The sequence below is a fragment of the Balaenoptera physalus genome (assembly GCF_965194825.1).
Source record: "Balaenoptera physalus genome assembly, chromosome: 7".
NCBI lineage: Eukaryota > Metazoa > Chordata > Mammalia > Artiodactyla > Balaenopteridae > Balaenoptera > Balaenoptera physalus.
Genome location: NC_138886.1, coordinates 65,088,497 through 65,108,345, shown reverse-complemented (window position 1 = coordinate 65,108,345; position 19,849 = coordinate 65,088,497). Strand labels below are relative to the sequence as shown.

Below are 19,849 nucleotides of genomic sequence, written 5' to 3'. Positions count from 1 at the left end.
AACCTAGGCATTGGAGCTGATTTCATTTACAGCATGATATTAAGACAAAACATTTAACCACTTCATGCCAGTGAACTCTTGAAAAGCTCCTGTCCCAAAACCAATCTATTCTACAATTTCTCAATCTCTTCTTCCCCTCCAGACAGAGGTGATTTTGCTGTGAAATGGTTATGACATATTCCTAGAGGCACGCCCAAGTTTAGATGCACCAGCTACAACTCAAATGCTTTTTCTCCTATTCAAGAAAATAAATCAAAAAAAATTTTAACTGACATATAATAGGGCTACTTTTAAAAAGACTTGATAGATTACAAATTTTGATTTTTGACTTGGCAACAAGTTAGTTGTGGCATATCTTACACTTGATACTGTCACAAAATTGAGGTTGGGAACCCTAGAACTATAGCTCTTTACTCCCCCAAAGTTAGGCTCGATTCACCTCTCATCCTAGTACTACCTCAACAATAACCATCACTTCCCAACTCACTATGGCTGCTCTTCTGTCTCAGCACCTAGAAAGAAGTGATGAAAGGCTTCCAGGTCTGGCTGCATCACCTACCACCTGATTAAACCTCCCTGACTCTTTAACCCTCAGTGGGAATAAAGTTGTTGTAAAGATAAAAATGAGGAAATATGTACAAACGTACTTGTTAAACAAACCAAAAAAAAAAGCCAGTTGGTAGTATTATTTTTAAATTATATTTGTGTTTTGAATGGATCGTATGTTCAAAATACAAAAGTTATTATCAAAGGTACAAAAAGTCTCCCTCCCATCCAGTTACTCTCTCTAAAAGACATTATTGTATGGTTTAGTATCCTGTATCGCAGGTAAAAAGTTTGAGGCCATTTTGATTCCTGTTCCTTTGCATCTGGCTTGTTTTTCTTCCCTTTCCTTTTCTTTTCTCCTTGAAAGCTTTAGGATCTTTTTTTGGTCTCTATTTTTCTGGAATTTCATAATGCTATGCCTTCACATGGGTCTATTTTTTTCCACTATGGTGAATATTCTGTGGACTTTTTCAATCTGGCAACTCATATCCTTCAGCTCTGAGATTTTTTTTAAGTAATTTCATTGATCATTTATCCCTCTCTGTTTTCTCTCTTATCTCTTTCTTTCAATATTACCTATTATTCAGATTGGCCCTCAAAGTTTCTTGCCTTTTCTCTCCTATTTTTCCACCTTTGTCTTTTTTACTCTAATTTTGGGATATTTCTTCCAGCTTCATCTTCCAATGCTTCTACTGATATTTTTCATTTCTGATTTCACATTTTTAATTTCTAAGAGCTTTCTTTTTTTTATACCACCTGGTTCTTGCATCATGGATGGAATATATTCTTTTTCAGCTCTGAGGATATTAATAATGCTTATTTGTTAAATCTTCTCATTGCAGAGTTTCTGATTCTTCCAAATTATTTTTTTCTCTCCATTTTAGAGGCTTTCCACAAGTATCTGCTAATTCTTGGCTGCCTGCTCCCAATTAAGTGTAACTATAAGGGTGACAACACCTTTTATACATCCACATAACCACTACCTAGATTCTGCGCTTCAGGATGAAACTTGATAACTGTGGTCTGATAAAAGTAGGCCATTTATTAGGAAATCCCCAACATCAATATCATTAGGTTTTTCCTCTTGGCTTGGTCAGATGACCCATGGAAGAGTTTTCCAAGCTCCCACATGAAGTGTAGAAATCTCAGTGCTAGCTTTTGGGAAAGCCAATAGAAAAAAGGAAGCTGGAAGGAATAGTTCCTCAATATTTAACATTGAGTATGTTATCTTCCTGTTTTTGCTAGTCTGGAGACCCTGTATTTTATCATCTCCAGATATTAAGCCCCCCGAATTACACTAGGAAGTGGGAGCAATCCCAGAATATCATACTCTTGGGAAGGGGATCTAAGAACCTAAGTGCCTCTAGAGCAAACAGATTTCATCTAACCCTCTTTATCTTACTTCTGCTATTCCAATTCCTAATTCCAAAGGTAGCTGGTGCTTCCCGTTCATAAGCCTTTGATCATCTAACAAGTTGTGTGCCAGCTTTCCCAACCCCTGGCTTAGGATTCTGACGTCTCAGGTCTGCTAAGTCAGTTGTCCCTCATCCATTCATTTTCCAGCTTCCAAACTTTTCTCTCTTATCTTGTCTCCTCTCTCAATCATTATGAGATTATCTCTTTTAATATCCCATAACTCCATCAGGTTGTTTTTTATTCTACCCTCAATATTTTATCATTTATCTAAAGTTTAAAGTATTGTAAAATGAACACCTGTAAACCCCAGACTAGACTCTATGATTGTTAACATTTTGCCATACGTATTTTCTTTACCACACATTCATCCATCTATCCATGCATCCACTCATTTTTTTCATCCATCAGACCATACTTTTTTATGCATTTCAAAACAAGTTGCAAATAAAAGTACATTTCACTGCTGAATAATTAAGCATTCATATCAATAATATAGAATTCAATTTTTTTGCAGGTAAAATTTACATATAGTGAAATGGACAAATCTTAAGTGCTCCATTCAAAGAGACTTGACAAATGCATACACTCATGTAACCAAAACCCCTATCAAAATACAGAAAATTTCCTTCAATCGGAAAAGTTTCCCCCTACTTTTCCTAGTCAGTCCTCACTGCCAACCCATCCTAGAGGTAACCGCTGTTCTGATTTTTTTTTCACCAACGACTAGTTTTTTCTGTCCTAGAATTTCATATAATGGAATCATACAGGAAGTCCTCTTCTGTGTAAAGTTTCACTCAGCATAATGTTTTTGAGATTCACTCATGTTATCGAATGTATCAGTAGTTGGTTCATTTTTATTGCTTAGTAATATTTCATTGAATGAATATACAAAAATTGTTTCTTCATTCTTCTGTCAATGGACATTTGGGGTTTTTCTCCAATTTGGGGCTGTTATGAATAGAGCTGCTATGAAATTCTTATACAAGTCTTTTGTGGACAAATGTTTCTCAGAGGAACTACCAAAGAGTGAAACTTCTGGGTCACTGGATAAATATATGTTTATTTTAAAAGAAATTGCCAAGTTTTTTTCCAAAGTAGTTGTACCATTTCACTTTCTCACTAACAAAGTATAAGAGTTCCAGTTCCTCTACATCCTAACTAACATTTGGTATTGACAGTCATTTCAATGAGAGCCATAGGATGGGTATGCAGTGACAGTCACTGTGGTTTTAGTTTGCATTTCTCTGATGACAAATGAGGGTAAGCATTTTTCATGTGATTAATGGCCATTCTTCTATCTTCCTCTGTAAAGTGTCTTGAAACCATTTGACTATGGGCAAGTAACTTCCCATCTTCCCTGGACTTCAACTTCCTCATAATTAAATAAAAGTCATTAACTTGTACATCTAGTGCCTTTCAAGTCTTATAATCCTAAGTTCCAGATAGTAGTTTAGTAATTAAATGCCAAAGGTAATCAGAAGTATTTTTGACCAATGGCCAGGCCAAGACTAGGGATCGTAACCTTTATAATATTATAACTTGACATTCGCTTGGCCCCATGCAGTTAACAAAGCACTTTTATTTTCTCATTTCATCCTTAAAACAACCTAGGTTCAAGCATCAGTAAGTGGCAGAATCAGGACCTAAATCTAAATCTTCAGAATTCACGTTCAGTGTTCTCTTCATTAAAACCTGCTGAGTACAAGAATGTTCAGGGCAACATTATTCTTAATAAACAAAAACCAGACACTACCCACTACCAATAGAAATGGATGAATATAAGTGTGGTATGTTCACACTATATAATACTAAACATCAATATGAAGTTCATATGACAATAGGAATGAACTCACAAGCACAATGTTGAAGAAAAGAAGCCAGATACAAAAGAGTACATACTATATGATTCCTTTCATATAAAGTACAAAAAAGAGGCAAAATTAATTATTGCTATTAAAAATCAGGATAGCAGTTATCTATGTGGAGGACTTCTGGTAATTTTCCATTTCATGACCCGGGTGCTGGTTATATAAGTCATACACTTATCTAGGCACACTTCTTTATATATATTATACTCTGTGGTTCCTAAACCTAGCTAATCAACAAATCACCTGCAGTGCTTCTTGAACATACAGATTTTCTCAAGCTAGAGATTCTGTTTCAGATTACATGTGATAGGAGGCCTATGAATTTTTTTTAAATCTCTATGTGATTCTGCTGATTATTCATGGAACAAGTGCTCTAAAAAGTGATTAACAGAATTTTGAACCCATTTTTCTATACTGGTACAAAAAAAATAATGTAAGGTAAAGTAAATGAATGTTCACACAATTGCCAGAAGACATACACACACAGCAAAGTCTGTCCATCAAAGGTCAGTCAAAGAAATCAAAACCCTACCTCTGATCCTATATAGAATGCATACACAACAGGGAGCAATGATATACAATGATGTTACAACCCCAAACATGGAAAGAAATTGAAATAGTTTTACCACAGAGTTTTTCTTGGATCCTATGTGCCTCAGTTAATCTTTCTTCAGCAGCCCGCCTTCCGAGTCCAGCTTCCTTTCTAGCAACAGCCAGGTCATATTCCAGACTTTGTCGCAATGCCTCTCCTTTTTCAACCTCGGATCGTAGCTTGGCAATCTGGCTCTCATAGCTTGCCAGCTAAAAACAGACTTCTGATATCATGAACCAATATAAAAATGTCTCCAAGATTATGAGATCATGCACCCAAACACTTAAATTTCTTAGAGAAATTTGTTTCTATAATATTTATAAGACAAGAATTTACACGTTTATACTTTCTAAAAGACTGGAAAAGAAGCACTAGCCTTACTCACCAAATAACATTCATTAATTTTCTTATTTTAGAGAATCCACTAGAGAAAAAATTTTTTTTAATTCTTATATGCACCTCTTATTAAAAGTAAAGAGAAATCACAGGTTTTAATCAGAAAAAGTCATACCTAAGAAGTGAAAAAAATGCATGACATATAGTACATATAGTAAGAACTTAAAAATTCATTCTCCCCTCTCCTCCTAATTGATATCAAGAAGCAAATGGTGGACTTCCCTGGTGGTCCAGTGGTTAAGACTCTGCACTCCCAATGCAGGGGGCGCAGGTTCGAACCCTGGTCAGGGAGCTAAGGTCCCACATGCCACACAGTGCGGCCAAAAAAATAAATAAAAATAAAAATAAAATAAAATAAAATGCCTTAAAAAAAGCAGCAAATAGTATCAAAATTTGGTAAATATTGTCTATATTATTTCTCTGGATTATGACATTACTCATAGAGCATAAAGTAATAAAAGTGCCTGTTTAACAGGGATTTTAATGAACGAATATCTAATTTATCTACTATTTAGATGACTAGATAGTTAATAACTAGATTTAATTTATCTAATATCCCTCCATGAAGTAGTGTGACAGGAGACAGGTCAGAGAGTTAGAACCAGATGATTTATAAAGTCCCTTCCCACTCTGAAATTCTATGATCTAATCAATGATTCAGTAAATGATATTAAATACTTGCTACATGTCAAGTACAGTGAAAGATATAAAAACAAACATTATAGAGCCCCTGATCTCAAGTAATGAAATGCTATAGAAAGTCATAAGGGATTAGTTTTACGAAAGAGGTAAAAATGTTATGATAGTTCAAAGAAAAGCAAAATTACTTATTGCTGGAGGGAGAGAAAGAAATGATGGATGAGAGAGAATGCTAGGAAGGTATCATATGGGAAAGCATCAAGCTACTGTATCAGGCTAGAAATAGATGGTCCAATTACCAAATAAGAAAAGACAAAAAGGATTTCTAAAGGGCAACATTAGAAATTACCATAAGTAGCAGCTAATATGTAGAGTGCAGCAGGAGTTACACTCTTTTTAACATATAAAAAAAAAAAATTTCCATTTTTAAAAATGTTAGAAAAGTAAATGTCTTCAGCACACTTATACTCACAAAATAAGAATTTACAAATATCTTTTAATCAGCTAATGGAAAAAAACATAAAACCTTTATTACATCTTCAAGATAACTCCGTTTATTTCAGAATCACGCCATCCCTCCCTGCCCAGGAATAAAGTTGCTAACATTTGGGCATTCCCAGCTCTGCCAGTCATTTACCTGTATGCCCTCAGACACCACCACCACCCCCATCCTTCTCCAGCTCTACTCCATATTCTAGGAACTACATGTGCCAGACTTCCCTGCCCACTGGCTTCTTGGGAGTTTGGATCAATGAGAGGCACTTCTGGTACACGTGAGGACAGGAAAGGAGAAGCCAGGGTATTTGTCCCTCTCTAGATCTACCCTGAGCAGCATCTGTCTTCCTTGTGGCTGCAAATCCTTCTGGATGGCTAGCTTTTTTCAACCTTAGGAATGGAAGCAACTTCCTAATGTTGCTACCCTCTGGGTTGCCTTAACATCCCCTATTTGTCTTTTTACCTCTTTTCGTACTTGTGTAATCAATTCCATTTGGACACCAAATGATATTACTCTTGGTATCAGAAATAGCCTCAAGATGGGTTTCTGATATTTTGTGGTAAACCTATATGAGCTTAAATACAATGAAGACCTTTTTGCAGGTAGAGATGGGATACTTTTGCAGTGATCCATGGCCTCCAGTGGGAGCACAATTATTTAAATTATCATGTGCAATTGTTTAAAATAAAGTGCCAGTTGAGTTCAAGCCTTTGGGAAATGAAGTAGCAACTGCACTTGACCAACACGGCAGTTTTGTTTACTACAAGACCCATGGCATGGGAAGGCTAAATCTAACTAAGCTAGAAAATTTACAAAAATGAAAAGGTAATCCCAGGGCTCTAGAATCTCAGCTCAAGACAGTCAGAAAGCCAGAGAGTTTCTACGTTGACTTTAAAGAACCTCTTATTTCTCATAGCCCCATGGCAGACAAGGCTAAAGACCAGATGGAAAATCTAATTATGGGGAACGCAGAATTAAAATACAAGTTGAATAAAGAGCCTCACCAAGTTTCTAACGTTAAGATGGTATATATCAGCTGGGCGTTAAGTAGAAAGGAAGGAGATGGATGAGGACTTTTGGAATTAGACAATCCTGAAAACTGTAAACTTCCAATCTCCTCTAAACACCCCTTCTCCCAACAACAGCAGCCTCTTCTCCCTGTCTGAGGTACTTGACCTTCCCTTGTTTAAAGAATTAGCGAGGACCACAACTGAAATAGCTGTCTTGCAACAGGATTCGCAAGACCCACCTTCACCTCTTTGTCGCCATCGATAGACCCAGACCTCAGTAAGCCACAGGGGGAGAAAAGCAGTCTTCTCTGGGAGAAGATAGCTTCTATAGCTAAAGGACTGCAAAATCTTGCTAATCTTGTAATAGAAGGAACCCACAGAACATATATAGGCTTGATTTGGATTTAATAAGCTAGCTGTAACAGTTTGCTTGGAATGGATGACTGTAAATTGAATTCAACATCAGCCTGCATCACTTAATAAAGTCAAAATGCCAGTACTTTCCTGATATAATATGCAGACTTAAGAAGATGGGAGTGGGGGCTTCCCTGGTGGTCCAGTGGCTAAGACTCTACGCTCCCAATGCAAGGGGCCTGGGTTCGATCCCTGATCAGGGAACTAGATCGCACATGCTGCAACTAAAAGAGCCCGCATGCTGCAACTAAAGATCCCGCATGGGGGCCTCCCTGGTGGCGCAGTGGTTAAGAATCCGCCTGCCAATGCAGGGGACACGGGTTCGAGCCCTGGCCCAGGAAGATCCCACATGCCGCGGAGCAACTAAGCCCGTGCGCCACAACTACTGAGCCCACGTGCCACAACTACTGAAGCCTGCGTGCCTAGAGCCCGGCTCCACAGCAAGAGAAGCCGTGACAATGAGAAGCCCACGCACCGCAACGAAGAGTAGCCCCCGCTCACTGCATCTAGCGAAAGCCCGCGCACAGCAACTAAGACCCAACACAGCCAAAAATAAAAATTAATTAATTAATTAATTAATTTTTTAAAAAAAATATCCCGCATACCTCAACGAAGATCCAGCACGCGGCCATGAAGATCCTGTGTGCCGCAATTAAGACCCGGCGCAGCCAAATAAATAAATAAATATTTTAGAAATAAAATAAAATAAAATAAAAGAAGATGGGAGTGCTTTTATTATGAGCAAACCAAAACCTCCCCTTTCCCCAACTGCATCCTCTTTGAGAGCCCAAAGGACATTATTTTCCTAATTAAAGTGCTCTAAAATACACTGGCCAGCAAAAGCACCCTTAGAAAGCTCTAGCGGCTAACCTCTATATACCAGAGATAATAGTAGACGGTGAAGATAATGGTGGGATATGTCATAATTGAGATGGACTCGCCGATCTCAATCAAAATGGTGAAATTCCAGAGCAGCAAAGGCCAGGTGGTAGCAATTAACCAGTAGAGACAGGGTGAGCACAGTTGCTATAATGGACCGGGGGAGCACAACAGTAATCATAGCAGTTGACCTCCAGGTATGTGTGGTGGTATCTAATTGAGCCTCGTGTACCCAGGAATTAAAGAGATGGGCAACCTTCTAAAGCAGTGCTATGCAGTAGATATATAATGCAAGAAATTTTAAATTTTGTGTAATTTTAAATTTTCTAGTAGCAATATTTTGAAAAGTAAAAATAAATATGTGAAACTAATTTTAATATTTTATTTAACCCAATATGTCCAAGATTATCATTATTTCAACATAAAATCAACATGAAAAATTATTAGTGAGCTATTTTACTTTTTTTAGATATTTTACACCTTTTTGTACCAAGTTTTTGAAATCCAGCGTGTATTTGTAGCACATCTTAATTCAGACTAGTCACATTTCAAGTGCTCAAAAGACACATGTGGCTAATGGCCACCATATTGGAGAAGCGATTCTAAAGCATTATTTGATCTAAACAACAACAACAAAAACTAACAAAACCAAACCAACAGAAAAACTCCAAGTCTGGTAAGCAGAATCCTTACTTAAGTCTCTAACATATGAAGTCATACCCTCCCATCAGTTCCCAGACTCCCTGACTCCTTGAGGCACCGCCACAAGTATATACTGTGAACTTCCCCCGAGCCTTTCCCAATGCGCAAGGTACAAGCTCTGAACTGGAGACTAGCATTTACTGTATCTCGCACACACAGATCCAGGAAATAAAGGATGGAAGTGGGAGTGGCCTCTCTCTATTAACATAGCCTCTAATAACCTTACCATCTACCAACCCACTCACCGGGTTCCTCCCAACCCACCTAAACATGCAACTTTGGGCTTTGATATTTTAGAAGAGATCTTAATTTACAAAGGGTGAATACTTCCACCAGGTGACACAAAAATGATCCACTTTGATACATACTGCAACATGGATTAACTTTGGAAACATTATGCCAAATGAAACAAAACAAACACAAAAGGACAAATATTCTACGGTGCCACTTATATAAGGTATCTATCTAGAATATGCAAAGGCATAGAAATATAAAGTAGATTAGAGGTGAGCAGGGGTGGGGTGGGGGAAGAGGGAAGGAGGATGGGGGAGTTTTTGCTTAACAGGTACAGTTTCTGTTTGGGATGATAAAAATTTTTGAAAATAGATACTGGCGATGGTTGCACAGTGCTGTGAATATAAATATAACTGAATTGTACACTTAAAATGGTTAAAATTGTAAACGTTATATATTTTTACCGCAGTAAAAGAAATTTTTTTTAAATCCATTATATCAGAAGCTGAGACTACCTCTAGGCTAGTTTTGGGCTCCTTGTACCAGTGAAACAAAAGGCAAAGAAAGATGATGTTACCAGAGTCCTGATTACCAAGACTGGCTGGGGTGACTGATCCTGATTACCAAGGGGATAGTGAGGCAGAGGAGACCATGGAAACCTGCGGATTCAACGGTATGATTGTCAGTATATCCATATCTACAGAGATCCAATAGAGGTGGCACCATTAAGGAATCAAACTTTTCAAGAATGAAATGCGGTCACTCCACCAAGGAAAATGCTGGCAGAGGGTAAGGGGAACAAGGAATCAGTTGTGACAGAAATGAAGTGAAAAATATCAGCTTATAACCCTAGGACCAGTTCTAAGAATAAGAACTGCAGCAGCTCTGCGTATCTGTTATATGTATGTATTAGTGATTTTTTTCTTTGCTCCTCATCTCTGGCATTATATGAAGAATGTTGGTACTATTGGTCTCAATTTAATTCATGAGACACAAAATTGTAAGATTCTGATGGTGAGGATATATATCATCCGTGAGATAGAAACAATGGACTAATAAGCCTTTGTGTCTCCCATTGTGGAGTGGGTGACAGCATATCTGTATAGAGGATATTTGCGTTGCCTTGCAAGATTACGCAGGAACAAGATATTATTGCATGGGAGTTACACATGAGCAGAAGAGTGATAATGAATGCTGAAGAGCATAAAGTGTGGACTGTCAATCATTTGTCCATTTGATCCATTTCTCAACTCCCTTCTTTTGCTCTACTCTATTATATCATAGGAACTGTAATCCCCATGCTCCATTGTTAAATGGCTCTACTTCCGGCAGTGTCTCTGGCAGTAGCTGCATCTCTTTCCAGGTTCCAGCTGCCTATCCTTCATTCCAACATCCCAACCTGACTGAACAGCCCCTACCATGGTTCTCCCTCCCACCAGACAGCTCCAACTTCTGGACTCTGGTAACATCAACTCCTCCCATTGGTCCTCTGGCCTAGAGGTGATGGTGGCTTCCTGATGTAACTAATCTCTAGGTGGCCTCATCATTCCCTGTTTGAATTCCTATGTCTTTCATCACCTGTACAACCAATTCAATCTATTAATGTCCCTCTTTTAGCCTGACTGGGCCTTATTTGATTTCCAGAGCTACCCACAGAGCTGTGAAAAACATATCCTCTAGCTGTGAAATACAACCATGAGGTTGTTTTCTCATTTAAGGTTCAACATATGCACTACAACATGCAAAAGCAACAAAATGGTATCTCCCTCCTTTTCAAAACAAGTCTTCATTCTTTTAGGCCTTATGCTCAACCAGTTGTCTTAGAACCTCCTCTCTGTGTCATCCTCCATGTCTTCCCTGATGCCCTCCTACAGCATGTCTCAGCCTCTAAAAGATCTTTCACCATTTTTACTCCATGACCCTCTTTGGCAATCTGGCAAAGCCTTTTCAAAATAATGTAATTACATGCATAAAATAAAATACACAAGATAACAAAAAGAATCAAAGTATAAAAATAAATATATGATATAACAACCAATTTGTGATGCTGTAATCTATGTTACTTCTTTAATAACACATTAAATAACAAGTTCTACTCACAAGTCTAATAACCATTTCAAAGTAATGACAAGTATAAACAATATTTCAATATATTTGCAGTAACTGAAGTATGGTATGTGTCTGCAATTTCTATTGGTGATAAATTCAAAAGTACTGCTAATCCTACTATAGCTTGCTGTTAAAAGGACGACTGGCTGGGCCAAGCCCTTCATAACGGAAGGAAATACTTAACATGAGTTAGAGGTTAATAAAAATAAAAATATAATTTCTCCCCATCCAACTACATGGATTCCTTGATTTCTCAGTTTGTAAGGACACTTGCTTAAGAACCCTACTCCTAAGAAATCTGGCAGGATCAAACATCTTTAGGTCTTGAACCCTAGAAAGCCTACTGCTTCGTCCTAGGTATCCAGTAACTTTTAGCTAGAGAAAGTTACATTGCTTTTATTCTCTCCCACCCTCATTGCTCTAGAAGATTTTCTTGCTCTATCATCACTATCGGGGCCAATGAGATATCTGAATAGCTTCATGATCTCTTGTCCTGCTTTGCACATCTGTATTATTGTGCTCAAATAATTTTAATAACCACTGCAACAGTGAAAACCTTGTGGCATTTTCCCATCTCAATCACCCACATTAGTACAACTTAGTTTCATTCGGAAGCTGTGAGTCTATAAGAAACTGCTCTCCCCCATACCCTCTTCCCACTAATAAATCTTCTCAACAGTAACCAATTATTTCCATACCTAGGAAAGAAAACTGGGGCTCAGAAAAATTACATAAGTTGTCCAAGAATCCACAATAATGAAATTCCTAGAGAAGTCATTTTAAAGATTTTTATTATTTTTTATTTGGTATAACTGACATATTAGTTTCATGTGTACAATATAATGATTTAATATTTATATATATTGCAAAATGATCACCACATGATTCTAGTTAACATTCGTCACCATACCTAGTTATAATTTTTTTCTTGTGATGAGAACTTTTAAGATCTACTATCTTAGCAACTTTCAAAAATGCAATACAGTACATTATTAACTATAGTTGTCATGCTGTATATTACATCCCCAGGACTTAAAGTTTGTACCTTTTGACCCCCTTCACCCATTTCACCTACCTCCACCCACCCCCTGCCTCTGACAACCACCAATTTATTCTCTGAATCTGAGAGCTTGGGGTTTCCTTTAATTTTTAAATTCCACCTATAAATGATACCATACAGTATTTGTCTTTTTTTTTAACATCTTTATTGGAGTATAATTGCTTTACAATGTTGTGTTAGTTTCTGCTGTATAACAAAGTAAATCAGCTACATATAAATTTATCCCCATTTCTCCTCCCTCTTGCGTCTCCCTCCCACCCTCCCTAACCCACCCCTCTAGGTGGTCACAAATCACGGAGCTAATCTCCCTGTGCCATGCGGCTGCTTCCAACTAGCTATCTATTTTACATTTGGTAGTGTATATATGTCCATGCAACTCTCTCACTTCATCCCAGCTTAACCTTCCCCCTCCCCATGTCCTCAAGTCCATTCTCTACATCTGCGCCTTTATTCCTGTCCTGTCCCTAGGCTCTTCACAACCACTTTTTGTTTTTTTTTTAGATTCCATATATATGTGTTAGCATACGGTATTTGTTTTTCTCTTTCTGACTTACTTCACTCTGTATGACAGTCTCTATGCCCATCCACCTCATTGCAAATAACTCAATGTTGTTTCTTTTTATGGCTCAGTAATATTCCATTGTATATATGTACCACATCTGCTTTATCCTTTCATCTGTTGATGGACACTTAGGTTGCTTCCATGTCCTGGCTATTGTAAATAGTGCTGCAATGAACACTGGGATACATGACTCTTTTTGAATTATGGTTTTCTCAGGGTATATGCCCAGTAGTGGGATTGCTGGGTCGTATGGTAGTTCTGTTTTTAGTTTTTTAAGGAACCTCCATACTGTTCTCCATAGTGGCTGTATCAGTTTACATTCCCACCAACAGTGCAAGAGGGTTCCCCTTTCTCCACACCCTCTCCAGCATATACCCTTTGTAGATTTTTTGATGATGGCTCTTCTGACCAGTGTGAGGTGATATCTCATTGCACTTTTTTTTTCACTGTACTTTCGATTTGCATTTCTCAAATGATTAGTGATGTTGAGCATCCTTTCATGTGTTTGTTGGCAATCTGTACATCTTCTTTGGAGAAATGTCTATTTGGGTCTTCTGCCCATTTTTGGATTGGGTTCTTTGTTTTATTAATATTGAGCTGCATGAGCTGCTTGTATATTTTGGAGAATAATCCTTTGTCAGTTGCTTCATTTGCAAATATTTTCTCCCATTCTGAGGACTGTTCTTTTCATCTTGTTTAGTTTCCTTTGCTGTGCAAAAGCTTTTAAGTTTCGTTAGGTCCCATTTGTTTCTTTTTGTTTTTATTTCCATTTCTCTAGGAGCTGGGTCAAAAAGGATCTTGCTGTGATTTATGTCATAGAGTGTTCTGCCTATGTTTTCCTCTAAGAGTTTTATAGTGTCTGGCCTTACATTTAGGTCTTTAATCCATTTTGAGTTTATTTTTGTGTATGGTGTTAGGGAGTGTTCTAATTTCATTCTTTTACATGTAGCTGTCCAGTTTTCCCAGCACCACTTATCAAAGAGGCTGTCTATTCTCCATTGTATATTCTTGTCTCATTTATCAAAGATAAGGTAACCATATGTGCATGGGTTTATCTCTGGGCTTTCTATCCTGTTTCATTGGTCTATATTTCTGTTTTTCTGCCAGTACCATACTGTCTTGATTACTGCAGCTTTGTAATATAGTCTGAAGTCAGGGAGCCTGATTCCTCCAGCTCTGTTTTTATTTCTCAAGATTGCTTTGGCTATTCGGGGTCTTTTGTGTTTCCATACAAACTGTGAAATTTTTTGTTCTAGTTCTGTGAAAAATGCCATTGGTAGTTTGATAGGGATTGCACTGGAACTAAAGATTGCTTTGGGTAGTATAGTCATTTTCACAATGTTGATTCTTCCAATCCAAGAACATGGTATATCTCTCTATCTGTTTGTATCATGTTTAATTTCTTTCATCAGTGTCTTACAGTTTTCTGCATACAGGTCTTTTGTCTCCTTAGGTAGGTTTATTCCTACGTATTCTATTCTTTTTGTTGCAATGGTAAATGGGAGTGTTTCCTTAATTTCTCTTTCAGATTTTTCATCATTAGTGTATAGGAATGAAAGAGATTTCTGTGTATTAATTTTGTATCCTGCTACTTTACCAAATTCATTGATTAGCTCTAGTAGTTTTCTGGTAGCATCTTTAGGATTTTCTATGTATAGTATCATGTCATCTGCAAATAGTGACAGCTTTACTTCTTCTTTTCCAATTTGGATTCCTTTTATTTCTTTTTCTTCTCTGACTGCTGTGGCTAAACTTCCAAAACTATATTGAATAATAGTGGTGAGAGTGGGCAACCTTGTCTCGTTCCTGATCTTAGTGGAAATGGTTTCAGTTTTTCACCACTGAGAACGATGCTAGCTATGGGTTTGTCATATATGGCCTGTATTATGTTGAGGTAAGTTCCCTCTATGCTTACTTTCTGGAGGGTTTTTATCATAAATGGGTGTTGAATTTTGTAGAAAGCTTTTTCTGTGTCTATTGAGATGATCATATGGTTTTTATCCTCAGTTTGTTAATATGATGTATCACATTGATTGCTTTGCATATATTGAAGAATCCTTACATTCCTGGGATAAACCCCACTTGATCATGGTGTATGATCCCTTTAATGTGCTGCTGAATTCTGTCTGTTGAGGATTTTTGCATCTATGTTCATCAGTGATACTGGTGTGTAGTTTTCTTTTTTTGTGACATCTTTGTCTGGTTTTGGTATCAGGGTGATGGTGGCCTTGCAGAATGAGTTTGGGAGTGTTCCTCCCTCTGCTATATTTTGGAAGAGTTTGAGAAGAATAGGTGTTAGCACTTCTCTCAATGTTTGAAAGAATTCACCTGTGAAGCCATCTGGTCCTGGACTCCTGTTTGTTGGATAATTTTTAATCACAGTTTCAATTTCAGAGCTTGTGATTGGTCTGTTTATATTTTCTATTTCTTCCTGGTTCAGTCTCGGAACATTGTGCTTTTCCAAGAATTTGTCCATTTCTTCCAGGTTGTCCATTTTATTGGCATATAGTTGCTTGTAGTAATCTCTCATGATCCTTTGTATTTCTGCAGTGTCAGTTGTTACTTCTTTTTCATTTCTAATTCTATTGATTTGAGCCTTCTCCCTTTTTTTCTTGATGAGTCTGGCTAATGGTTTAATCAATTATGCTTATCTTCTCAAAGAACCAGGTTTTAGTTTAATTGATCTTTGCTATCATTTCCTTCATTTCTTTTTCAGTTATTTCAGATCTGATTTTTATGATTTCCTTCCTTCCGCTAACTTTGGGGGTTTTTTTTGTTCTTCTTTCTCTAATTGCTTTAGGTGTAAGGTTAGGTTGTTTATTTGAGGTTTTTCTTGTTTCTTGAGGTAGGATCGTATTGCTATAAACTTCCCTCTTAGACCTGCTTTTGCTGCATCCCGTAGGTTTTGGGTCGTGGTGTTTTCATTGTCATTTGTTCCTAGGTATTTTTTGATTTCGTGTTTGATTTCTTCAGTGATCTCTTGGTTATTTAGTAGCGTATTGTTTAGCCTCCATGTGTTTGTATGTCTCACAGTTTTTTTTTTCCTGTAATTGATATGTAGTCTCATAGCGTTGTGGTCAGAAAAGATACTTGATACGATTTCAATTTTCTTAAATTTACCAAGGCTTGATTTCTGACCCAAGATATGATCTATCCTGGAGAATGTTCCATGAGCACTTGAGAAGAAAGTGTATTCTGTTGTTTTTGGATGGAATGTCCTATAAATATCAATTAAGTCCATCTTGTGTAATGTGTCATTTAAAGCTTGTGTTTCCTTATTTATTTTCATTTTGGATGATCTGTCCATTGGTGAAAGTGGGGTGTTAAAGTCCCCTACTATGACTGTGTTACTCTCGATTTCCCCTTTTATGACTGTTAGCATTTGCCTTATGTATTGAGACGCTCCTATGTTGGGTGCATAAATATTTACAATTGTTATACCTTCTTCTTGGATTGCTCCCTTGATCACTATGTAGTGTCCTTCATTGTCTCTTATAATAGTCTTTATTTTAAAGTCTATTTTGTCTGATATGAGAACTGCTACTCAAGCTTTCTTTTGATTTCCATTTGCATGGAATATCTTTTCCTATCGCCTCACTTTCAGTCTGTATGTGTCCCTAGGTCTGAAGTGGGTCTCTTGTAGACAGCATATGTACGGGTCTTGTTTTTGTACCCATTCAGCCAGTCTATGTCTTTTGGTTGGTGCATTTAATCCATTTACATTTAAGGCAATTATCAATATGTATGTTCCTATTTCCATTTTCTTAATTGTTTTGGGTTTGTTTTTGTAGGTCTCTTCCTTCTCTTGTGTTTCCTGCCTAGAGAAGTTCCTTTAGCATTTGTTGTACGGCTGGTTTGGTGGTGCTGAATTCTCTTAGCTTTTGCTTGTAGGTAAAGGTTTTAATTTCTCCATCAAATCTGAATGAGATCCTTGTTGGGTAGAGTACTCTTGGTTGTGGGTTTTCCCCTTTCATCACTTTAAATATGTCCTGCCACTCCCTTCTGACTTGCAGAGTCTCTGCTAAAAGATCAGCTATTAACCTTATGAGGTTTCCCTTGTATGTTATTTGTTGCTTTTCCCTTGCTGCTTTTAATATTTTTCCTTCATATTTTATTTTTGATAGTTTGATTAATATGGGTCTTGGCATGTTTCTCCTTAGATTTATCCTGTATGGGACTCTCTCTGCTTCCTGGACTTGATTGACTACTTCCTTTCCCATGTTAGGGAAGTTTTCAACTATAATCTCCTCAAATATTTTCTCAGTCCCTTTCTTTTTCTCTTCTTCTTCTGGGACCCCTATAATTCAAATGTTGGTGCATTTAATGTTGTCCCAGAGGTCTCTGAGACCGTCCTCAATTCTTTTCATTCTTTTTTCTTTATTCTGCTCTGTGGTAGTTATTTCCACCATTTTATCTTCCAGGTCATTTATCCGTTCTTCTGCCTCAGTTATTCTGCTATTGATTCCTTCTAGAGAACTTTTAATTTCATTGATTGTGTTGTTCATCATTGTTTGTTTGCCCTTTAGTTCTTCTAGGTCCTTGTTAAACATTTCTTGTGTTTTCTCCATTCTATTTCCAAGATTTGGGATCATCTTTACTATCATTACTCTGAATTCTTTTTCAGGTAGACTGCTTATTTCCTCTTCATTTGTTTGGTCTGGTGGGTTTTTACTTTGCTCCTTCATCTGCTGAGTATTTCTCTGTCTTCTCATTTTGCTTAACTTACTGTGCTTGGGGTCTCCTTTCGCAGGCTGCAGGTTCATAGTTCACGTTGTTTTTGGTGTCTGCCCCCCGTGGATAAGGTTGGTTCAGTGGGTTGTGTAGGCTTCCTGCTTGAGGGGACTGGTGCCTGTGTTCCGGTGGGTGGGGATGGATCTTTTCTTTCCGGTGGGAAGGACCATGTCTGGTGGTGTGTTTTGGGGTGTCTGTGAACTGATTATGATTTTAGGCAGCCTCTCTGCTAATGGGTGGGGTTGTGTTCCTGTGTTGCTAGCTGTTTGGCATAGGCTGTCCAGCACTGTAGCTTGCTGGTTGCATGGAGCTGGGTCTTAGCATTGAGATGGAGATCTCTGTGAGAGCTCTTGCCATTTGATTTTACGTGGGGCTGGGAGGTTTCTGGTGGACAAATGTCCTGAACTAGGCTCTCCCACCTCAGAGGTTCAGGCCTGACACCCGGCCAGAGCACCAAGACCCTGTCAGGCACTCAGCTCAGAAGAAAAGGGAGGAAAAAGAAAGACAGAAAGAAAGAAAATAATAAAATAAATTAAAATAAAAAATAAATTATTAAAAATAAAAAAGTAATAAAAATAAAAAGAACAGAACAACCAAACCAAAAAACAAAGCCACCAATGATAACAAGCGCTAAAAACTATCCAAAAAAAAAAAAAATGGAAAGACAGAACCCTAGGACAAATGGTAAAAGTAAAGCCATACAGAAAAAATCACACAGAGAAGGATACACATGTACACTCACAAAAAGAGAAAAAGAAAATATATATATATATTTTTAAAAAAAGGAAGAGAGCAACCAAATCAATAAACAAATTTACCAGTGATAATAAGCTCTAAATACTAAACTAAAATAAACATAAAACCAGAAACAAATTAGATGCAAAAAGCAAACCCCAAGTCTACAGTTGCTCCCAAAGTCCACCGCTCCAATTTTGGGATGATTCATTGTCTATTCAGGTATTCCACAGATGCAGGGCACATCAAGTTGATTGTGGAGATTTAATCCGCTGCTCCTGAGGCTGCTGGGAGAGATTTCCCTTTCTCTTCTTTGTTCGTACAGCTCATGGGGTTCAGCTTTGGATTTGGCCCCTCCTCTGAATGTAGGTTGCCTGAGGGCGTCTGTTCCCCGCCCAGACAGGACAGGGTTAAAGAAGCATTTGATTCGGGAGCTCTGGCTCACTCAGGCCAGGGAGAAGGAGAGGTACAGAATGCGGGGTGAGCCTGCGGCGGCAGAGGCCAGCATGACGTTTTAACAGCCTGAGGCACGATGTGTGTTCTCCCAGGGAAGTTATCCCTGCATCACGGGACCCTGGCAGTGGCGGGCTGCCTAGGCTCCCAGGAGGGGAGGTGTGGATAGTGACCTGTGCTTGCACACAGGCTTCTTGGTGGCTGCAGCAGCAGCCTTAGCATTCCATGCCCATCTCTGGTGTCCGCGCTGATAGCCGCAGCTCGCGCCCGTCTCTGGAGCTTGTTTAGGTGGTGCTCTGGATCCCCTCTCCTCGTGCCCCCTGAAACAATAGTCTCTTGCCTCTTAGGCAGGTCCAGACTTTTTCCCAGACTCCCTCCCAGATAGCTGTTGTGCACTAGCCCCCTTCAGGCTGTGTTCACGCAGCCAACCCCAGTCCTCTCCCTGGGATCTGACCTCTGAAGCCGGAGCCTCATCTCCCAGCCCACACCCGTCCCGACGGGTGAGCAGGCAAGCCTCTCAGGCTGGTGAGTGCTGGTCGTAACCAATCCTCTGTGCGGGAATCTCTCTGCTTTACCCTCTGCACCCCTGTTGCTGTGCTCTCCTCCATGGCTCCAATGCTTCCCCCACCGCCCACCCCCCCCCCCCCGTCTCCACCAGTGAAGGGGCTTCCTAGTGTGTGGCAACTTTTCCTCCTTCACAGCTCCCTCCCAGAGGGGAAGGTCCTGTCTCTATTCTTCTGTCTCTGTTATTCCTTTTTTCTTTTGCCCTGCCCAGGTACGTGGGCAGTTTCTTGCCTTTTGGGAAGTCTGAGGTCTCCTGCCAGTGTTCAGTAGGTGTTCTGTAGGAGTTGTTCCACATGTAGATGTATTTTTGATGTATCTGTGGGAAGGAAGGTGATCTCCACATCTTAATCCTCTGCCATCTTGAAGGTCCCTCAAGTATTTGTCTTTCTCTGTCTGACTTATTTCACTTACCATAATGGCCCCAAGATCCATCTATATTGTCA

General features: G+C 38.6%; 1 protein-coding gene across 20 annotated transcripts in view; it reads right to left on the bottom strand.

The window, feature by feature from the left end:
- Positions 1-19,849, bottom strand: part of CCDC171 (coiled-coil domain containing 171) — a 378,190-nt gene that overhangs the window by 323,819 nt on the left and 34,522 nt on the right. For 19 of the 20 annotated variants that reach the window (XR_014265395.1, XM_082467922.1, XM_082467938.1 and 16 more), the window contains one exon: positions 4,457-4,631. Coding sequence is in view for 18 of the 20 variants with exons in the window: in XM_082467922.1 (XP_082324048.1) it covers positions 4,457-4,631 (175 nt within the window). In the remaining 2 variants the exon portion in view is untranslated. Of the gene's footprint in view, positions 1-4,456; positions 4,646-19,849 lie in introns of all 20 variants that reach the window. The other variant, XM_082467932.1, reaches the window with a different exon arrangement.